The following is a 22,851-nucleotide window of genomic DNA, read 5'->3' as shown; positions in this document are numbered from 1 at the left end:
GGCCAAGAAACCTCCCCCGACCCCGCAGCGGAACTCCAGCATCAAGGCCGGCGCCGGCGCCGAGCACCCTGAGCCGAAGAGGCCCTCGGTGGACAGTCTGGTCAGCAAGTTTGCTTCGCCAGCGGAACCCTCGGGGTCTCCCAGCAAAGAGACCCCACCACCTCCTGCAGCGCCCCCCAAACCTGGAAAACTAAATCTTTCTGGAGTTAACCTTCCCGGAGTTCTCCAACAGGGGGGTGTGGCAGCAAAGTCCGCCGTCCTGAGCGGGCGGGCCAGGGACGCCTCCGCGGCGGAGTTTCCTTCCCCTCCGTCGGACTCGGACTTCCCGCCGCCGCCGCCTGAGCTCGAGCTCCCTCCGCCCCCTGCGGAGCTGCCAGCCGCGTTCTCGGGAAACACCTCTCCGAAAGTGGCGGTCGTGAACCCGCAGCCGCAGCCGTGGGCCAAAACGTCGGTCAGGAAGGCGCCTCCGCCCACACGACCCAAGCGGAACGACAGCACCCGCCTCACGCAGGCCGAGGTCTCCGAGCAGCCGGCCACGGCCACAGTCGTGCCCCAAGTGCCCACCTCGCCCAAGTCCAGCCTTAGTGTCCAGCCTGGGTTCCTGGCTGACCTCAACAGGACACTACAGCGGAAGTCCATCACGCGGCACGGCTCGCTGTCGTCCTCCCGCGTGTCCAGAGCCGAACCCACAGCCACCATGGATGACATGGCACTGCCCCCGCCACCGCCCGAACTGCTTTCCGATCACCAGAAAGCTGGTTATGGAGGCAGCCATATATCCGGCTATGCCACATTGCGGCGAGGGCCGCCCCCCGCGCCCCCCAAGAGAGACCAAAACACCAAGCTCTCAAGAGACTGGTAGTTACCGCAGGACTCGGTTTTCACGGTGTCTGTAATCAGTTCTACAATCAGCTCACCTGATCATCTATGAATTCAGGTGTTCAGAGCCTCCCGGTATGTTGTTATTCAGGTAGTGTCCGGCTATATGTGTGTGTGTACGTGTGCGTGTACACGCATAGCTATACATAAGGTAGTGTGTGAATATATGTATACATGTGTGTGTTTATGTATATATCTAGCTGAGAGTGATTCTATTTATTCCTTTTCTCCTAATCTGAAAATGGGTGTTGTGTATTTTGGGTGGAAGAGGCATGGAAAGGGGTGTGTGTCCTATATCCCTTATGGTTTCTATTATCAGTCGTGTGGATTGGACCAAAAAAACTTGCGCTGACTTATTGGGAAGGTATTTTACAAGTGTCCATGTGCGGCCATCTGTGTGTGTTGTGTATTTTATACTAAGTGGGACATGTACAAGGTGCTGCACCGCAGCTTGGGAAGACGACCGAAATGTTGGTGTATCTGGGCTTTGGGTTTTTCCTCAGTTGGCTGAAGTTAGAACTGCTTGACACTTCCTTACTGGACATAAAGGGGCACTTTAAATCAGGAAAACCTCTCCGCTTCATAGAACGGGTAAAGAGTTCAGTATGGGGAGCCTTTCCCAGACGTGGCTGTGCACCGGAAGCAAGTCCCTGGCCTAGCTAACCATTCCCGTCGCAGCACCTGACCTAGGACGTGCTGCCACAGGTGAGCTCTTTCCCGACAACACGTGGATCATTTAGTGTTAGAATCCCGGGTAGTTCTTTGTGTATGCTGGAATCCTTTCCTTCATGGGCTTTGTGAAGCTTTATCAGGCTTGGCCTCGTGATCCTTGCTTGGACTTATTGTAAGAGAATACCCAACACAGTACCCCGGAATGCTGTCCCAGTATGTCTTTGTGTCACCGGTTATCTTCTTATACTGTATGCTTTAGATAGATGTTGATATTAGGTATCTGTAGACAATTGCTATATCAAATATACCCATCCTGTGTCCAATACGGCGCATCATTACGAAAAACAAATCACCTTTCTGAAATGTGTCTTTTGTGTGTATTGCTCTCTAGAAGGATGGGATGATTAGAAGAGAGAACAAAACTGGCCCCTGTACAGGTATCATTGATCAGGTTGTATATGGATTGTAACAAGTGATACAAAGAATTCCTTTGAGTACGGGACTATCATGGAGGGGAAAAGAATCAGTGAGCTTGTGGTACTGGAGCACCCTAGGGCCCTTGCCTGTTGGAGCCTGGTTGTGGAGATTTGTCCAGATTACCAGGTGTTCTGATGGAGTAGTGCAGCCCAAGTACAGGAAGTGACGTTGCATATTATACATGTGCAGTCTGGCATAGCATGAGTGCATTGCTCTAATGACATACTATAATTAGGCTTCACACTACACTTCTTAAGCTTTTTTTTTCCTGTGAATTTTCCTTGGTATCTGAGAGAAATGTGATGATAAATTGACTGTTAGGAATAAAATGCAATCTCAGAGTTGCTCTTAGAATAACAACTAGCCACCTCAGCAATGGTAAATGAGCACATCTCATGACGAAAGTCTCTGCCTGTTGTGACTAAGGATTAGCAGTGCAGACTATGAAAATCTCTGACACTGTCCCACAGGGACAAAGTCAGGCCAGTGTAGTGGGGCAGACAGTAACTCACTCAAGAATAAGTGAAGGTTGTACTGTGTATACAAGATGCCCATATAACCCGCTCTCCAAGAAAGTACCACATCATACAGAGTAAGTGACACCTCTCTCCGTTGTTACATCTCTGCGGCATTGTTCAGTATGTTTATGTGGTTATAGAGCAATAAGAATATATACCATTGTGCATTTTTTTAGAGCCCTGCTTCTTTAAAAGATACCTTTTGGATATTTTCAATTGCTCACAAAGTTTTGTGGGCTTGATATTGTTATGCTTATGAAGTGACCTTTAACATCTGCATTAACTTGAGTGTGCACAGCAGTTGGGTAACGTTTGTGTAGATTGCCAAGCTCCACTGTGACTCATAAGTGAAGTGATTTCCTAGTCTCTGCTTGCAGTTTTATATTCTAAAAATCACCCTTATCTGTGGGTAAAGAGTTAATGAGAATGTGAATCCAATGATATATTCATCACTAGGGTTTTTGTGGTGGTGGTGGTCTCTATACATGAAGGTGGACAACTTTAGTACTGTTCCTTTAATCTTCCCTCACCAATGATTTGAGCCCTAAGATATGTCCTTTTGTTTTTTTCAGTGTGGGCTTTCTTGGAACTTGTTTGTGTCAGTCCTAGTGACAGCCATCCCTGGACTGATGCTTTCAGTGTATCTTTTTCCTGAAAGAGCAGACATCCTTTAGAACAGTAGGGACATGGAGAACAGAGCTGGGTCAGAGGAGGCACTGCCTGCCAATTTTACCCTAATCCAGTGGCTTGTCTGACAATAGGTTGTTTCTTTTTACATTTCTCCAAAGATGGAAAAGGCTATTAATCAACTTTTTTCCTTTGTTATATGTAAAAGAACTGAATCAAAAAAACCAAATACTTTATATTCTAGTGGTTTTATTCCCTAGTGGGCTTTTTTAAAATTGGATTTCTGTTGGGCTGTAGTTTTGTAGGGTTTTTTTGTTGTTTGTTTGAGACTCCTGTTATTTTTGTAACTGTTTCTTTTCTCTGGAGTGTTATGGTAAACACTACTGCCGGCTGACACTAGCACTGTGCCTTCTTTCACTGCCTTCTGCTCAGCAGCTCTAACCCAGCAGAGCTTCTTCAAGTCAGAGAAAATCAGGACAGTTAACTTGGTTGTACTGAAAACCGAACAGCATGCCTCCTGCTATGGGGGCAGCGCAGACAGGGCCTGTTAGAGCTAGTGACCTGGTTAGGTAGCAGCACACTTAACTTTTACCACAGGTAATTTCAAAATGGGATCACCCTATGCTTCAAGTTTTGGCACCGACTCTGAAGGTCAGCAACAACTTACATCAAGTTCAATGGTACGAACATAAATGTTAGACTGTTTTCTACTGAAATTTTATCAGGTTGGCTTTTACTGCTCAAATAAATACATTTTCTTTCCTTAGCTACTATAATTCTCACTTGGGAAAAAGTAACGTATCTTAAGGTTTTTACAGATACCCACTTAACTGTAAATTGGATTTTTAAAATATCTAAGATTTTTTAAAATAAGAAGGATTGCTGGCTCTTAAAAGCTATAGGAAATGATTTTTATCAGAAAATTTCAAATTAAGTATTATAGACATGGTGTTTTACAGGCAAAAATCAAGGTGCTCCTGGCCACTGACGGCATATTCTAAGGACTGTGAACTATCTTGGAAGTCCCCTCTTTATGTTAGTGCACTTGCCACTGAAAACAATGCTGAGTTTATCAAGAAAGTTAAACAAAATTGGGAAATCATGAATAATTCCAGTAGATTGACAACTCAGATCAAGGATAATAAGAGCTGAGCATCCAATTAGAGTTCAGAAGCTGCTATTCTGGGAGAATACAACTGGTAATAAGTGTGGGTCAAGGATGTAAATTAGACTGAAAAAAATTTCAAGTAATGATGTGGATTGGTTTGATTTGACTATCAGGGCACCAACAGAACCTTTCTCACCTTTTTTTCCTCTGCTAAAAGCAATTTTATTTTACAAACACAAGGTGATTTTAAAACAAGTAAAAAGTGTTTTCCTAATTTTATACATTACCAAACTTTTTCATATACCTTCAGAACTAACAAATTGTAACTAATGTAATCTCACAGATTTTGTTCAAATTTAGACCAACTGAACCTGTATGACCCTGCATGATTACAGCTTTAAATGAAACAGGTATAATAATTTGGATTTATACACTTGAGAGGATGCTATCTCTAAAAATGACTTTAGGTTACAAGTATCTTTTGGCACTTTGAGTCTTATATACTTCATATCATTTGTATAAAGCAGGACATCCCTTATCCTGTAGGAATATGTATGTGACCACTCACAAAGCTGAGATTTGATCCATAGAGAGAGATGCAAGTGGAATAGAGTTAAATATCCCACTATCTTTTAAGATTTGTTTTCCTTTAAAAATTCAGTAGAACACTGTTTCTACACCTTTACCACTCCATCCCTCAAACTAAACAAGTGCTCTGTTGTGCCCTTAGGTCTATATGTAAAAGAAACCTGAAATTTAGCTGTAAAATAAACTTACTAAATAAAAATAAGCAAAACAGTATACTTGATTAACACTTGGAGGAAATAATCTGTTGGTTTGCTCTTTGTTTGTTGAAGTAAAAAACCATTTAGAAGAGAAAACATTATCTGCTATAATCCCCAGTGCCTTGAACTCTTTGGAGGAATAGCGTAAGAAAAAAAATCTAACAAGCAAACTTTGCGGTGCTAATGAAAGAGAAGGAAGGTGACTGATTCTAGTTTACATAAGAAATAGAAAAAGTGACTATCTTACAAGAGATGGCTTCATCTACCTTAATGGGCGGGGACTGGCTGCTTTCTACCAAAGACAGAGAGAAGTGAGTCGAGTCAGGGGGAGGGTGAATACTGCGTTATGTCAGATGGGATGGCGAAGTTCAGAAGCGTGTTGATCACGATGGATGGCTGTTAACACCAACCTCGTAATGGTTGAAGCCTCTTCCTGTTCGTAGGCAGAACATGCTCGCAGCACTTAAAGGGTTTGGAGAAGTCCTTGCATTTTGGGAACTGTCCATTGTTAAATTTATTGTATTCTAATACCAAAAACTGCCATTTTCCATGATTCCTGCCCCTATATTTTTTCCTCTATTTGTAAATAATCTCTCCTAGAAAATAAGCATTAACTGGAATGTTTCAAATGATTTTGCTTAATTTTATTATCAGCCATTAGTGAACTCCTTTTATAGAAATGTACATTTAAAATAAAATATCCTTAGCTTGTTCTAAATGTTGTAAAAACATTGTTTACTGTTTTAAAGGAAAATTGCACATTATATTTAACTGGGATTGCTCCCTCTCCCCATTTCTTTAAAAAATTGAGTCAAGGCTCACAGTGACATCTATGCCATGGGAGCTTTGCTATAAATAAGTAAATAGATACAATGTAGTAATATACTTTTTTAAAGCATGAAAAAGAAGGCAAAAGGAACTGCATTATAAAGTACCTGATAGAAGACATTATTCAAACGATTATGCACAGCTCGGTAAAGATGAAGTTAAAATTTTTCTTTCAGCTTTGTTGCTGTTTTCTTCTTAAATGTAAGCTCTCATTTCATTATGTGCCTTGCTCCCTGATTGTGCAAACCTATATATAGATAGATATATAAATATATATATCTATCTATATATATATATATAGATATAGATAGATAGATATATGAGAGAGATATATTCAGTACTACTGACGATGTTTTTGTTCTACTGCTGGATTAAGTTATTTCCCAAGTTACTCTTGCCAGTTACTGTCAGTGAACTGTTGTAATGGCTTAGGACAGTAGTCACACAGTCAGTGTAAATTTGTTTTTCAGTTACATGTTTTCATTATGTCAGCTTACCCAATCCTTAATAAAAAGAATACATCGATTTCATTTAAACATGGGGACTTGACTGTTTGTGGATCGGCACCTTTAAGCACCTGGTTTTGCTATTTCTGTCGGGGTACCCAACCACAGGCTGTGCGATACAAATAAATTGTGAAGGTAAATAAACTACAATTTGATGTGTTCAATTGGTTAACCTTTAAGTAAAGACTATACCAACAAACTAGGGAGCTTTGGATATTAAATACATTAGCAATTGTGATAACTTTGTAAAGATGTTTTTCTTTAAACAAAGCACAGCTAGGTAGAAACTAGCACAAAAGGGATCCTTTTTGTTCCGAGCTTTGGTATCACAATTGTGTTGGACTGCATATGTCAAGGTATGTATAATTGTGTATTCTAATATATTCACAAATCACTTTTCTACTATTTACCAAAACTAGTGCAAAAAAATAGAAACTCTCTTGATACTAAAAGAAATATATGTGGGGGAAAGCAATCAGAAAAGTTCAGGTTCACTTACAGCACAAATAGTGATACAAAAGTTGTAACAGCTGTCTTGAAAAAAAAAAACTTGAGAGGCAACTTGTTTCAAGCCTCAATATTTTAAATATTTGAAGTTTTTAAGACTTGCTACAAAGGAGTGCCCTGTGTTTAGAGCAACAGAGAAGGATCCTCCAACACAAACTTACATACCGGTAGCCTTAGAAAGAAAAGAGGTTACTTGCATAAATATATTCACAAGACACTTAGATATACTTTGTGGGTTTTATTTAGGTCAAGTTCTTAGTACACAGCAACAATTCCAAATACAATTTCAAAATTAAAAAGTGAATGCTCCCTCCTCTCATGGAGGTGGTTAATGGCACACACAAGAAACATCACTGGCAACAGCTCCCTCAGGTTTTCCTGCATGGTTTTTCCTAAACGCAACACCAATCCTTGCCCTCCGGGAGCTAAAAGTACAACTGGCCAGGTCACAAATTGTTTACGTTCTTTTTTGTAAACCACTTTGTTGTTAAGAAAAAAGATGCATGGACACAAAATATGAAAAAACCGCTTTTCATAGAATTCTGAAGTTGCAAAAGATGGTTCCATTTTAATGTGAAGATAAGCTTTTTGTTTTGGGGGTTTTTTTTTTTTTACAAAAAAATCTCAAGATATTTAGCAAGGATCAATTATACACACAGCTAGGCCCTGTCATTTCATTTGTCTTTTTTTTTTTTAAAGAATTATGTGATTTTCAATAAGAAATGGGACTGAAGATGAGCATACAGTAAACTTAAGGTAATGAGCTCAGTGCCTCTGTTGAAAATAAAGAACTGTTTTATAAGGCTCTCTCAAATAAGGCTGTTAGCTGTGCTCCTGCCAGTGCTGAAACATTTTTGCTGCATACACCTAATGGAAAAGACCATTTGTATTAAGCATAGTTTTAGAAGGATTAAAATGAAGCTTTTTCGCTAATTAGGGTTGTACTTAGTACACGCATTTAAACAAGTTTGAATACTTGATGATGTTTATAGAAACATAGCACATCTTTTCAAGTATCTTCCTGAGGTACTTGAAAGCAGACATCAAGCAGAACTCCTAATTTTTAAAGAAACATACAGCACATTCAATTAAGACAGTTGTAGAGAATACCGGAGCAGCACTGAGTCAGGAACTTTACTGTTACTAACTAGCTGTTACCTGAACTGAATGAAACATCTAACCTCATCAGTAAAATGAGACTAAATAAACTCTAGCTCTACAATCCTATGATTCTAAGTAAAAGCATGTGAGGGAAATGATCACCTTAACACCAATCAGGAGTTCCTGGCCAAAGAAGTTCTGAAGTGATTCAGATGCACATTCTTTTCAAATACTTGGCAGTCACCTGCCAATTCCTCCATCAACTCCTTTTCAAAGAGCAAGGTGGCTCTTTGAAAAGAACAGTTCCTAATGAAGAAAGGTCACCTGCTAAAAGAAAATGAACACAAAAGGATAAAATAAACAGCAAACTACCATCATTTTGATGCCTCTCAAACAGAAAAATCTTAAGTAATCATCTTAACATAGACTGCTAAGGAGCACAACTCCGTTACCAACATCACTGTAAAGATGCACAAAACAGTCTCTAGCTGGGTAATAAGCAGAAGTGAGGGGGGAAGGGAGGGGAGGGTCAGATGTCTCACTGGTGACTCGGGAACCAGCGAAACACAGGCCCTTGCCAGCCCTGAGGTGCCCCTGAGGGAGACAGCAAGTGGCCAAAAGATGGGAAATACTGAGAAGACATCTTACAAGATTCATATTTTTTTCAAACACAGCAGACTGAATCTCTCAGGTCTCGATTTTGACACATTAACACTATTTTTGTTTCAGATTTATTGCCTTAGCCATAAGGTCAACAACAAGTGTATTTTCATCCATATTCCCATGGCCTTTCAAACAATACCAAAAAAATGTTTCTAAAAAAGGAACAACTCTTCACTTAAAAAAAAAAAAGAAAGAAAGAAAAAGGGGAGCTAATACCAAGTCAAAAAGAAACATTTCAGGAGGGAAACATCCCCTCCCATGAGGTTCTCTCTATTTTGATAACACAGTTGCTCACTGGTCAGCACATTTTGGACTTGGATCATCCTTGCCACATTTTATGTAGCATGTAAGATTTCTACATTCATCTGGAATTCCTACTGCCAACTGTCTTGTCTCATAGTTGACAAAAAGAAAAATGGGGGGAAGTTATGATAAAACAAGAAATACTACCCTCAGACTATTAATAGCATACAATCTATGAAATATTACATACATTAAAAGTCTCCAATTACTGTAGGCCTGGCCCATCATTATTACATAGTATCTTTCCAACAATATATAGAATTCAAAACTACAAAAAGTTAAAATATGCAGAAAATCCAACAGGTATTGTTTTTAAAAAGAAGTCACATTCACATTAGTTCTAAATGATACAGAAAACATCAGTGGACCCATGGACCCCTGCTGCAGGCCTTCACCAGTGTCTTCTGCACCCCCCTTCTAGCAGGGGTCCACCAAGCAAGCCGACCACCACCTCTTGTTGCACAGTTCTCTGCTTCTGTAGGTGTGAGCTGTGGAAACTGTTTGTTGGACTTCAAAATACCCTATGCCTTATTAAATCCACTAGGCTTTCTCAACAAAAAGCTATTGAAATAAGTAACTGGAACATCTAATCTCCAAAGATTTCCTAGTTACAAACCAACACTAAGAAGAGTTGAACTTACACAAGTATAGTCTAGGTTGGGTCATAATGAAGCTGAAGGCTCAGAGGTCAGCCAGGCTCTTTACTTTGAAGGAAACCAGAATCAACGATGTCGAGCTGACCTAACAGAAGCATGAAGTGGAATGTAGACTGGAGGCAAGTGAATGGAAGCTAAATTCAAAGTGTTGGCGAGAGCTAAAAGCAAAATAGCTGATTTGCAATATGTGGGCGGAAACCCTGCAACGTTAAAACAAAAATAAAGATAAGGGAACTCTATATCTGGGTTTCAGTTAAATGGTGATGAAGTTTTGTGCTCAGGTAACAGGTTCACATATGGAATGTTAACTTCTGCCTACACCATCTGAATTCCCTCACACACTAACACGCATGTTCCTTTTTCAATCAAATTCCTCTATCTGCACTATCTCATGTTCAAGGCCTACATGTGAAATACAGTTGACCCTTGAACAATAGGGATTAGGGGCACTGACTCCCATGCAATTGAAAATCCACCTATAACTGTTGATTCCCCAAAACTTTATAGTAAGCCCTCAGTATCTGTGAGGGACCCCCCATGGATACCAAAATCCTCAGGCACTCACGTCCCTTATATGAAATGGTATAAAACAATGTAAACAGTTGGTCTTCCACGTCTGTGGATTCCCAACTATGGATCAAAATAGTATTTGGTTGAATCTATAAATGCAAACCGTGGGGATATGGAGGGCCAACTGTACATGTATTGAAAAACAATCCACGTATAAGTAGACCTATGCAGTTCAAACCTGTGCAGTCCAAGGGTCAATTGTATAGGCAGCTATTGCTTCTCCCTTTTGGCCCAACACAGGGAAGTTACCTGGCAAAGCTCTCTTCTGGCCAAGTCACTGGGACTGGGAAGAACCCACGACAGCTTTGGGCCTGACCGTGAGCTATTCTATCACCGCAATATCCACACGCTAAGCAGCAAGCCCTCCTGGATTAATAAAATTATTAATACTGATTACAGAAGTGATGATTAAAAGCCTTACAAACCACTGAATTTGAAGGTATAATTAGGCAGATAAATCAATACTTTGTTTTTCTCAACGTTGTATCAGTTTTTATCTATGTAATTGGCCCTCCCACTATTCTCAATCTGAGATATAAGGTTCAAATTCTTAGCAAGGCAGTAACTTCAAAAGCCAACCACAAAATCAGGAGACTACATTTTGTAGAGGTAAGCGAATACACAACTCAGCAGCAGCTAACACTGGCCATTAGTAACATTCTGAGAGCACAGTAGTAGCAAGCGTTTTATTCCCAGCGACTATCAAGAAATTTGAAAATAACTGCTATTTTAAAAAAAAAAAAAAGTTTTTCTAAATTGTGAAAGAAGCAAAGAAATAGTTGGTCTGACTTCCAAGATCCTCCTCCTCCAAATAGCGCCTAAGGCACGGATTTAGGATGCCTACTGAGCAGAGCGTTTCCACAGTTCAATCTCCAAAAACTTAGGGAACCCTCACGTCTAGCTCCATGCGCCCACGTCAGCATGTGAGACGGGCTACAGCACCTCACACCTGTGGCGCACTGGCCACTAGTGGCAACGCAGCCTCACACAGCAGCAGCACATTACAATCACACGGGCAATTGTCAAACACCCTCAGGATGTTTGGAGACTCATTTCATCACCCTCATCATCTACAAACAGAAACATGAAGGGGTGCAAGTCAATTCAGCATGAACTCTGGTGCTGAGAGAATGAAGGATTTACAGTGTTAAAGAGGAAATGAGCCATCTGAAACTATAAAAATGGTTAAGTATGGTATTTAAACATGGGTCCCCCCCTCCTAACACAAGTGGAAGAAAGCAGGCTGTGCAGCCGGGTATGCGGTCGCCACAGGGCTAACCCCTAGCACAGGCCCTGAAGAACATCCAATGCCACAGACTCTGCAGGAGGAGAAATCCCACGGGTGTACAGTATTCCTGAGAAAGATCCCAGATTTTGTTCTGAATCAGTCTTAACCTGATTTGTTTTACATAGTTACGCTGTTATACCTGTGACATGTTCAGAAATGGTCACTTTATTTCAATCCAGATAGCTCAGCATAGTACAAATGATGACGGAAAGATCCAATTGTTCACACTCAGCTTGCTTTTTTTGTTTGTTTTAATACTGGGGGATAAACCGAAAAAAAGAAAAAAAACAGTAAGTAGTTTTTATCATTTGTATCCTTCATTCATTTCACTGGAGGGGAATCCCAGGGCCTTTTGATAATCTGGGAAGACCTGACTATTCCTGCGAGGGAAACAGCCATGCCGAGCTTTACTCAGAGTAATGCATGATCGACTCCACGTAATTCCCGGGAAAGAGCCCAGTCACTCCATTCATAACTCCCTCATACCAACCATCGTCATTCTTCTTGATGACATAAATAATGGCTCCTTCCTGAAAGGACAGCTCATCTTCCTTGTCTTTTGTATAATCATAAATTGCCACAACTGCAGGGAAAAAACAGGATGTGAAAGAGAATAACATTCTTAGAAAGACAGAACCAAATATCTATCCTTTCCCAATTTCTGCAGTACTTCAAATACAGTAACTTTCTAAACACACACACACACACCCAAACTTTTTTTCAAATATCCAGTCCTATACAATGGAATCCTATCTTCTTGAGATTATGTTCAAAACAATATAAATGGCAAAAAAATCATAGTCAAATTACCCTTCAACAGCCTATGGGAAAATACCTCATAGAAGAGAGACACACAATCCCATATTGGGAAAGATGACTATTTCTTCAGTTGAGCTTATATTGTTGAAGCACCGTATTGTGTTAAAAACACCTGTCTTTAAACATTAGAATTATACTAGTGCTTAAGATACACTCTGAGGGGTAAGTGAGAAAACGAGATACTAAAGAAATAGCAGAGTTATGTCTCCTGCCTCTCACTTTCTGGAGCCCATATCTATCCACTGAGTAGGACAGTGGTTGAATCCCCACAGGTTGTAATATGTGGATGATTGGGATCCCTATGCATATTCTTTCAAAACACAGGTTGCATTATGCCACAGATTTAACATACTCACAGTAACAGATTGATGAGAACCAAGATGCCTGTAAGCGCTCCTGTGATTTTCATTGGTTAAATATTAATAACTTGGAAACTGGGGCCTTACAGTGATATCTGGGACAAGCTTTGGTTCCTAAGTATAACATCTACCTCAACAGTTCCATTAAACTGGATACACTAAAACTTGCTCCAATCCACTTGAAGGTTTCTCCTTTTCATTAAAAGATCCTCTACCTTTTTTGTATCACTCAGAATTCACTCAATAACGTCTCCATCTATCCATCACTCTGAGAAGTATATACTGACTTAGTTTCTCATGCAACCTTAATCATCACATAAAGAAGCAAAAAACTGCAACAGGAATTTCTGAAACACTGCAACTTGCCCCAGTTAATTTGTGTTTCTGGCTTGCTTTAGTAAAATTAAATGGTTTTCTTAAACTCTGAATATTTGCCATAATAGGGATCTATTAAGGATGTCAGAAAATACTTTAGAGGGGCCTAGGAAGAGTTTATAGTGTTTATTTCTCAAAATATAACCAAAGCACTAAACAATTAAATATATAATTAAATGACATACAAGTTTAACTATAAATAAGAGAAAATAAGATATGTATTATTTCTAGTCAACCCAATATTTTTTTGTTTTGTTTTGTTTTAAGTTGATAACATTCTTGGTGCTCACAGAGATGCAAACCCATTGAAAACTCAGAAAAGAATATCCCCGAGTCCCGTCAATCCTACCTCCTAAATCTCCCCCATCCAACACTTCTCCATCATCACCATCAGTGCCCTGGACAGTGCGGCAGTCTTTCAACTGCAACATACACAATGCTGGGGGTACCCGAGGATTTTCTTAGCAGCATGAGTGACATGATTTTGGGGAGACTTCTAGAGTCTCAGCTTTTATAAATACTATTCCCAAAGCTGATCTGCTTGAGCTACCTTCAGTCAGGCATCAGTCATAAAAGTTCTCAATTCCTCTTTATCATTCTCCTACTGAACAAAAGTATAGTGGCGCACTGTCTTAAAATACAAAACACCTCTGGGTGCCAAATAAACAATTCACAATACTGGTGTGGTATTAAGAAAGAGAATTACTTGAGTAACCCAATCTTTTTGCAAGTTAGATGGCTCCATTCCTTTGCTTTTCAACAAAAATACTTCAATGGCATTATCAACTGACATCATAAAACATTTTTAAAGACAGAACATCATTTGACTTTTGGAAAGTAATTCTGAAGGAGTTAAAACAATTGAGTGACAGGCCATGAAAAATACTTCCATTTGCATCTACTTATTAATGTGAAGAAGGTTTTTAGCATCATTGCTTTAGTTAAGGCCTTCATCTCTTCCTTAAAAAGGTATCCAAGCCTGGTCGTCCCAACTCCTATTTTCCTTTCTAACGTACTCTACACCATTATCAGGTAACTTAAAAAAAAAAAAGTTATAAGTACATGGGAACTTATCAACCCGCTTAAAAATTGCCACAATTTTTCCTCTGTCATCAGATTTTTAAAAAAGAAACCCAAACAGACCTTCCATTCCTAATTACAACTCCCTTCCCTTCCTGCACTCATACCCCAGCCACTGTCTCCCTACAACCCGCCCCAAACATGGCACTACTTACCATGCCCCCAACAACCATGCCCTTTCCCTCAGAGAACTCTGCCTGGATGGCCCTGCCTACCTCTCTCCTCTGCCTAAGAAACTCCTACTTATTATTCAAGACACATCACAAATGCCATGTCCTCTGAGAAGCATTCTGGAATTCCCAGATAGAATTAATAGTACTATTCATTTTTTTGACAATCACAAATGGGGCTGATTTTGAGAGATACAAAGATGAACAAGACAAGAGGCTGTCAATGTCTTGTGAGGACACAAATGTTATCTGATAAATTACCATACGCTGTGCATACTTCTACCAAGAAGTTATGTCACTGAGCTGGAGAACACAAGAACAGTTGGCTTGATGGAAGGAATAGAAAATGGGCACTGACTAATAAGTTGAAGCTGGCCAGGAAGAATTTAATGTTAGTGAACTGTACAGCCAAGACTCAATCCCAGGTCTGCCAGAGCTCAAGCTTAGGAGTTAAGAGTGGGCTTTGGAGTTATACCAGCTAGGTCAAATCCCAGCTCTACCACCTACTAGTTTCTAGAACATACTTAACTTTCCTAAGCCGCTTTTTACTCAACTGTAATGGGAACTACAATAGGGCTAACACCTCAAAGCACTGTTATAGTAAAAGAGGCAATGCACATACAAAACACAGTCCAGCACATTGTATATGGTAAACATTCTACACAAATGTTAGCGTCTTTTATTATCATTAATAACTATTATATCTTTTCCATAACACTAACATTTTGTTACATTCTGTTAACATTATAAATTATTTTTGAACCTCATTTCTTAGTTTGCAAATGGGGAGACTAATTGTCTTATATAATAAGTCTTGCATTATGCCAGGCACATAAATACATGAAAATATCTGTTCTCTACCCTGGTTAAATCAAGATACTTACATATATACATTATCTCCTCTTGGCTGGTATGGGCGGTAATCAAGGGTTAAGATAAACCTTCTTCTATGGCAGTGGTTCTCAACCTTGGAATTATCTGAGGAACTTTATAAAAATTCTGATGTGGGCCCATGACGTTCCCAGACTCTGATTTAACAGGCCTGGAGGTGCAGCCATATTAAACACTCCCTAGGTGACTAACATGTAGGCAGGGCTAAGGACCAGGTCTTAAGGTCTAAGACAGCAAAATGAGTCAGTAGGCAGCAGCCTTAACATTCATACACACTCAAACAAAAAAGCAATCTTGAGCTGAACACTTGGTTATTTTTGTTTTACCAGAAAAAGTAAGGAAGACCTTATTTGGTTTTCATGTTCTGAAAGACCTGAGCTTAACAGAGAGAAATCAAACCTTGAAAAACATCTTAGGGAACAATTCAGGCATATTCTCTTAAACTTTAAAGAGTTACCTGGGCTGAAAACAAACTTACTTTCTTCTCTTAACAAATCTCTCCAGATTTTTACAACATGTCCACTGAAAAGCCAATTTTTCTAAAGCAAAACTTCTCATTTTGCTTTTCTCATAAGGAATAACTGAGCTGGTTTTTCAGAGCTGAAAGCTGTCATCACTTTGTCTCGGACAGTGTTAAAATCAGCTGGGGAGTGTGTAAAAACATGTCAGTGCACAAGGCCACATCTTAGTGCAGTGCCTTGGGCTGAATTTTGTCCTCCTTAAAAACAGCTTTATTGAGGTGTAATTTAGATACAAAACACAAGCATTTAAGTTCAATGAATTCTGACAAATGTATGCGCCCGTAATACATGACCAATGTAGAACGACCACCACAATCATCACATACAACATACCCATCACCCCAAAATTTCCTTATGTCCCTATGTAAGTTCCCTCAGCCACCAGTACTGGTCCCTGAAAACCACTGATCTTGTAGAATTCATTTAAATAGAGACATAAAGTCTGGGTCTTGTGTGTCTGGTTCCTTCATTAGTGTACCGCTTACAATCCATCCATATTGCTGCTTATAGAAGTAGTTTGTTCCTTTTCACTGCTGAACAAGTATTTCATTGAATGGATGCATATCCCACAATTAGTTTTATCTACTCACCAGCTGAAAAACATTTGGTTTGTTTCCAGGTTTTGGCTATTTGAAAGAAACAGCTATGAACATTCAAGTCTTTGTGTGAAGACACATCCTTATTGTTCTTAAGTAAACACCACAGGAAGGAACTGCCAGGTTAGCTGGTAGGCGTGTATCTAACTTCATACTCTGCCAGCTGTTTTCCAAAGTGGCTGAAACATGATGCCTTCTTACCAGCAAAGTATAAAAGCCCGTTTTACCACACTTTCTCCAAACTTGAGATTATCAGTGTTGTTAATTGCAGCCATTCTGGAAGATGTGTAGTGGTATTTCGTTTGGTTTTCTGTGGCTTTAGTGTGCATTTCCTTAATGACTAATAATAGTGAGCATCTTTTCATGTGTTTATTTGCAATTCATGTATCTATTTGGTAAAGTGTGTTCAAATCTTTTTTTCCTACAAATTAGTTGTCTCTTGAGTTACTTTGCAAATATTTTTTCCCAGTTTATACGGCTTGCCTTGTCATTTTATTAACAGTGTCTTTGAAGAAGTTTAATGAAACTCAGTTTATCAATTTTTTTCTTTTAAGCTTCATGTTTTTCATGTGCTCTCTACAAGATTTTTTTTCCTAAACCCAGAACACCAAGATTTGTCTCCTGTATTTTCCTCCAGATATTTTGTAGTTTAAGTTTTACAGTCACATCTAAAAATACATTTCAAATTAATTTATGTGTATGGTGAGTTAAGGGTAGAAGTTGATGTGTTGCATATAGATAGATATCCAATTGTTCCAGCACTATCTGTTGAGAACACTATCCTTTCCTCACCGAATTACCTTGGCACCTTTGTCAAACAATACGTGTGGATCTTATTTCTGTATTCTATTATATATTCTATTCCCCGATTTATATCCCTATACTTACACCAGCACTACACTGTCTTGAAGACTATAGCTTTACACTAGAACTCTGAAGTCAGGTACTTTAAATCCTTTAACATTAACCTTCTTTTCAAAATTGTTTTGACTCCACTAGGTTTTTTTGCATTTCCATATAACTTTTAGAATCCCCTTGTCAATTTCTGTAAGACTGACTTCTGGAATTTTGGGGGGGATTGCATTCAATTTGTAGATCAATTTGGGGGAAAACCGGTCTCTTAACAATAATGATTAAAGAACATAATATATTTCTCTATTTAAGGCTTTTAATTTCTCTTAATGGTTTATAGGTTTCATCAACAGGTCTTGCATATATTTCATTAAATTTATCCTCCCTAAGTATTTTATATTTTTATATTATAAAAGCTATTGTTTTATAAATTTCCATCTTTGTTTGTTGCTAGTATATAAAAATGCAATTTTCTACATTGACCTTGCAAGCCTGCAATCTTGCCAAGTTCACTTTTTAGTTCTATTAATTTTTTTGTAGATTCTTTATGATTTTCTACATAGAGATCATATCTTCTGCAAATAAAGACTATTTGAGGGCCGGCCGAGTGGTGCGATGGTTAAGAGCTGGCTTGGGCTGCCAGAGGGCCCCAGTTCGGATCCCACATATGAGGGCCAGTGACACTGCCCTCTACAGCTAAGATGCTGAACAACAGCTCAACCTGGAGCTGGGCTGCCTGTGTAGGCTGCAGCCCTTGCTGCAGTAGGTTGCCATGGGCTACCATGTGTAGCCAGCAGCGGCTGTGAGCAGCCATCCAGAAGCCAGCAACTGATCTGCCTCGCCCGGGAAGAGCGCAATGATGGTGCCAACTTGGGCCAGTGAAGCAACGTCCTCCACAACTAGACTGAAGAACAAAAGGACAGGAACTTGTCTGTTCCCCTTCCCCCAATTCCCCAGCACTGTTCCCATCCCAACCCCCAATAAAAATCTTTAAAAAAAAAAAAGAAAGACTATTTGATATTATCCCACATCTCTTGCTCTGTTTTTAGTTTTTCTTTTTTTCTCCATGCCTTGTTTTGCATATTGTCTTATCAAGGCTGCTAATCTTTTCTTCTGAAGTGTCAGTTCAGATACTGCGTTTTTCACCTCCAGAAATTCTATGTGGGTTTCTCTCTTTTTAAAAAAATATATATTCCACTTCTCTCGTGTTCATGTTTTCCTTTACCTTCTTGAACATTATGTGGCATTTATAATAGCTATATAATGCCCCTGTATTGGTAATTCCACCATCTGGGTCTGTTTCTATTGACTGAATTTTTTTTAGTTATGAGTTATATTTTTTCGTTTTATATGCCTTGTAATTTTACACACCTTGTGATTAGATGCTGGGCACTATGATTCTTACTTTTTGGTGCACTAGATTTTTTCATCTTTATTTATTGGTGTGACATTGGTTAGTAAAATTATATAGGTTTCAAGGGAACACTTCTGTAATACATCATCTACATACTGCATCATGTGCTCACCACCCAGGGTCAGTTTTCCTTCTGTCTTCATATATTTGACCCCCTTTACCTCCTTCTACCACTCGCTCTCCCCGCTTACCCTCTGGTAACCACTAAACTGTTGTGTGTCCATGATTTTTTGTTTGTGTCTTATTCATTTGTTGCTTTAGTTTTATATGCCACATATGAGTGAAGTCATATGGTTCTCAACTTTTTCTGTCAGATGTATTTTACTTAGCATGATAATCTCAGGATTTATTCATGTTGTCACAAATAGCAGTATTTCATCTTTTTTTTTTTTTAGTATTTCATCTTTTCTTACGGCTGAGTAATATTCCATTGTATATATGTACTATATCTTCTTTATCCAATCATCTATCAAAGGACACTTTGGTTGTGTCGTCTTGGCCACCGTAAATAATGCTGCAATGAAGACAGGGGTACATATATCTTTACAGATAAGTGTTTTCAGATTTTGGGGTAAATACTCAGAGGAGGGATTGCTGGGTCATATGGTAATTCTATTCTTAATTTTTTAAGGAACCTCCATAATGTTTTCCATAGTGGCTGTACCAATTTCCATCCCTACCAGCAGTGTATGAGGGTCCCTTTTTCTCCACAGCCTCTCCAACACTTACTTACTACTTATTGATAATAACCATTCTAACAAGTGTGAAATGGTATCTCATTGTGGTTTTGATTTGCATTTCCCTAATAGCTAGTGAAGTTGAGCATGTTTTCATATATCTATTGACCATTTGTATGTCTTCTTGGGAGAAGTGGCTATTCAGGTCCTTTGTCCATTTATTTACTGTTTGCTTTTTTTTTATAGCTGAGTTATACGAGCTCTTTATATATTTTCGATATTAGCCCCTTACAGGAGGTGTTGTTCGCAAATATCATCTCCCACTCAGCTGGTTGCCTCTCTGTTTTGTAGATGGTTTCTCTTGCTGTGCAGAAGCTTTTTAGTTTAATATAGTCCCATTCATTTATTTTTGCTTTTAACTTCCCTTGCCTTTGAGGTCAAATTCACAAAAACCTTTCTGAACCCAAGGTCCATAATTTTAGTACCTATACTTTCTTCTATGCATTTTACTGTTTCAGGTCTTATGTTTACGTCTTTGATCCATTTTGAGTTAATTTTGGTGGTGACAGATAGCAGTCTAGTTTCATTCTTTTGCACATGGCTTTCCAATTTCCCCAGCATCATTTATTGAAGAACTTTCTTTTCTCCAATGAATGTTTTTGGTTCCTTTGTCAAAAATTATTTGCCCATATATATGTGGGTTTATTTCTGGGTTTTCAATTCTATTCCATTGGTCCGTGTGTCTGTTTTTCTGCCAGTACCATCCTGTTGATTATTATCAGTTTGTAGTACAAATTGAAGTCATGGAGTGTGATACCTCCAGCCTTGTTCTTTTTTCTTAAGGTTGCTTTGGCAATTCAGGGTCTTTTGTGGTTCCATACAAATCTGATGGTTTTTTTGTTCTATTTCTTGAAAAAAATGCCACTGGGATTTTGATGGGGATTGCATTAAATTTGTATATTACTTTGGGTAATATAGCCATTTTAATTATGGTGATTCTTCCAATCCATGAACATGGAATATCTTTCCATTTCTTTGTCTTTAATTTCTTTTAATAAAGTCTTATAGTTTTCAGTATATAGGTCCTTCACATCCTTTGTGAAGTTTATTCCTAGGTTATTTTATTCTTTTGGTTGCAATTACAAAAGAAATTTTCTTTTTCTAAAATTTCATTCTTAGTATATAGGAATGCAATGAATTTTTGTACATTGATTTTGTATTCTGAAAATTTACTGTATTCGTTTATTGTTTCTAATAGTTTTTTGGTGGAATCTTTAGGGTTTTCTATATAAAAAATCATGTCATCTGCAAAAAGCAACTATTTAACTTCTTCATTTGGTGCAGTGTATTTTGTTGACTCCTTTGAATAGTGTTGAATTTTGTCCTGAAGCTCAGTTAAGTTACTTGAAATCAGTTGGATGCTTTCAAATTTTGCATTTAAGTTTGTTTAGGTCAGTCCAGAGCAAACTTTAGGACTAATATGGCCCAATGGGACACACTTTTGAGGCCTCTTCTCAGTGCCTTGTGTATTACAAGGTCTTTCTACTTTGGCTGGTTTGGGAACATGAACTATTCCCAGGCCTGTGTTATTTCCAATCATTTTTCTGCCTACTCCTTTCTGGTTGTTCTTTCTCCAGTCTCAGATAGTTTCTTCACACAAGTACAGGTCAGTACTCAAGAGACTCAAGAGGATTGTGTAGCTTTGCAGAGCTCTATCCTCTGTTTCAGTATAGCTGCCTCTTCTCTGTGGCCTCCTAAAGTCTGATCTCTATCTTCTTTATGCAATGTGACCCCCAGGCTCTGTTTGGGCTCTACTTCACACTCCTGGGCTTGGAAACTGCCTCTAGGTAACAAGCCAGGACAATCAAAGGCTCATCTTGTTTGAGTTACCTTTTTCTGGGATCAGAGTCCATCACTGCCTGTTGTCCAATGCCTGAAAACCATTATTTTTTTATATTTTTTTCTGGATTCCTAACTGCTTTAGGAAAGAGGGTAAATCTGATTACTGTTGCTCTATCTTGGCCACAAATGAAAGTCCACCATTTCTTAATATAAGTTTCTCAGGTAATTCTAATATGGGGTCAGTTCTGAGACCCAGTGAGTTAGTAGCTTCAGTTTCCTTAACAGAATATTTCCTTCAAGACAGCAAATTATTTTTCTGAGTTCAGTAGTCTTGATGAGATTTGAAAGCTTGTGTCCCAAAAGTGCCATGTCATGGTTAGCTAATATATTTAGAGAAACTTTTTTCTAAAAGAAATGCCCAATCCTACTATGTAAAGAAACTAAGAAACCATTGCTCTTTGGAAGAAAATTTCATACGGAGCCACTTAAATGGAAATATCTGGTATTAGATGCCACAAAAGAATGCTTTATAAACCATGGAGGAAGCAATAACTAATAATTTGGAAAAATCATCCTCTTCCTGAGGCATTCCAAAAAAACTCTCTTTTTATTTTTGTGTTATAGAAACCATCCATAAAAAGCATGTTCACCAGGAATACATAACCATCAATAAAAAAAACCAAATAGTCACAGAATTTTACTAGCATGACTTTCAAAACCATGGAACTTATAAACTAAATGAATAAGAACATACAGGTAACATAAGCAAAAGGTTCCTTATCAGTAAAAACACAAAACAAGCTTCCCTTCAGTACCAGTAAATTTCATTTCTATGTAGAGGTTTCTTCCCATCCCCCCAGATATCCTTCTGAAACTCACCCTTTTCCAAATAAGACCTCGGAGCCCACGGAGGGTCCTCCTCAGCATAAGGATCACTATACTCAACCACAGCTGCTTCCTCCTCTTCATAATCTTCTGGGGGAGGAGGCGGAGGCGGAGATTCATCAAAGACTGGTTCCTCCACAGGTGGTGGTGGTGGTGGTGTATCTGAAACTAAGAATGTATTGAGCTGATAACAAAATTACATATTATGCAAAGTTAGTATTTCCTATATAAGCTTCTGTGTTCATGGAATATAAACCTAGACTTGAAAATAATCTTTCAAAAAAATGGGTGGGCAGGAGAAGTTCCCCATCAACTATATATGATGTTCCAAGAATCCAAGCATGCCTTGCTCTCTTCCCCATGGGTTAGTGCTTATGGATGGTAAATAAAGTTAGCTGAAATAATTATTATTAACTGAGCCTCTGGAACCTGTTTATGCTAATACATAATCTGCCATTTCAAAGCAAGGTTTACATGATATCCAACAAAGAGTGGTTATCACAAATATTAATAATTTGGATATTTATAACCATATTTAATTTATAACAAATTAAATTGAGTCCAGTGAGTAGTCAAATTTTAATAATTTGTTTCTCTCAGTGAATTTTTTTCCCTCCTCAATGAATTTTATTTTATTTATTTATTTTTTTATTTTTATTTTTTTTTAGCTGAGCCATCCTGCTACCTGTTGGCAGCTCAGCGGCTGCTCAGCTCGGATTGGACTCGAACCGCTGTTGCTCAGAGCTCACACTCTTGAGCGAGCTCTTAACCAACTGAGCCATTCGGCCAGCCCCCAATCAATGAATTTTTTAATGTAGCTTCTTGTCAACTTAGCAGGGCAGAAATCACAAACAATTTTGGGTGACTTTATCCATGAAAATA

The 22,851-nt window shown here is 38.8% G+C and overlaps 2 protein-coding genes across 14 annotated transcripts in view; one reads left to right on the top strand and one right to left on the bottom strand.

Annotated features, from left to right (window-relative positions):
• RAPH1 (Ras association (RalGDS/AF-6) and pleckstrin homology domains 1) overlaps nucleotides 1-6,430 on the top strand; it is an 80,612-nt gene extending 74,182 nt beyond the window's left edge. The window contains exon 17 of the mRNA XM_019635619.1: nucleotides 8-6,430. Within this exon, the coding sequence (XP_019491164.1) occupies nucleotides 8-862 (855 nt within the window). The 3' untranslated portion in view covers nucleotides 863-6,430. The remainder of the gene's footprint in view (nucleotides 1-7) is intronic.
• A 700-nt stretch (nucleotides 6,431-7,130) lies between these two features.
• The window catches only part of ABI2 (abl interactor 2), a 107,610-nt gene continuing 91,889 nt past the window's right edge, over nucleotides 7,131-22,851 (bottom strand). For 12 of the 13 annotated variants that reach the window (XM_019635657.1, XM_019635662.1, XM_019635663.1 and 9 more), the window contains 2 exons: nucleotides 21,964-22,137; nucleotides 7,131-12,071 (listed from right to left, as the gene is read on the bottom strand). In XM_019635657.1, the coding sequence (XP_019491202.1) occupies nucleotides 11,896-12,071; nucleotides 21,964-22,137 (350 nt within the window). In that variant the 3' untranslated portion in view covers nucleotides 7,131-11,895. The remainder of the gene's footprint in view (nucleotides 12,072-21,963; nucleotides 22,138-22,851) is intronic. The other variant, XM_019635659.1, reaches the window with a different exon arrangement.

The sequence above is a fragment of the Hipposideros armiger genome, unplaced genomic scaffold, assembly GCF_001890085.2.
Source record: "Hipposideros armiger isolate ML-2016 unplaced genomic scaffold, ASM189008v1 scaffold_23, whole genome shotgun sequence".
In the NCBI taxonomy this organism is placed as follows: domain Eukaryota; kingdom Metazoa; phylum Chordata; class Mammalia; order Chiroptera; family Hipposideridae; genus Hipposideros; species Hipposideros armiger.
This window is presented reverse-complemented; position numbering and strand designations above follow the sequence as displayed.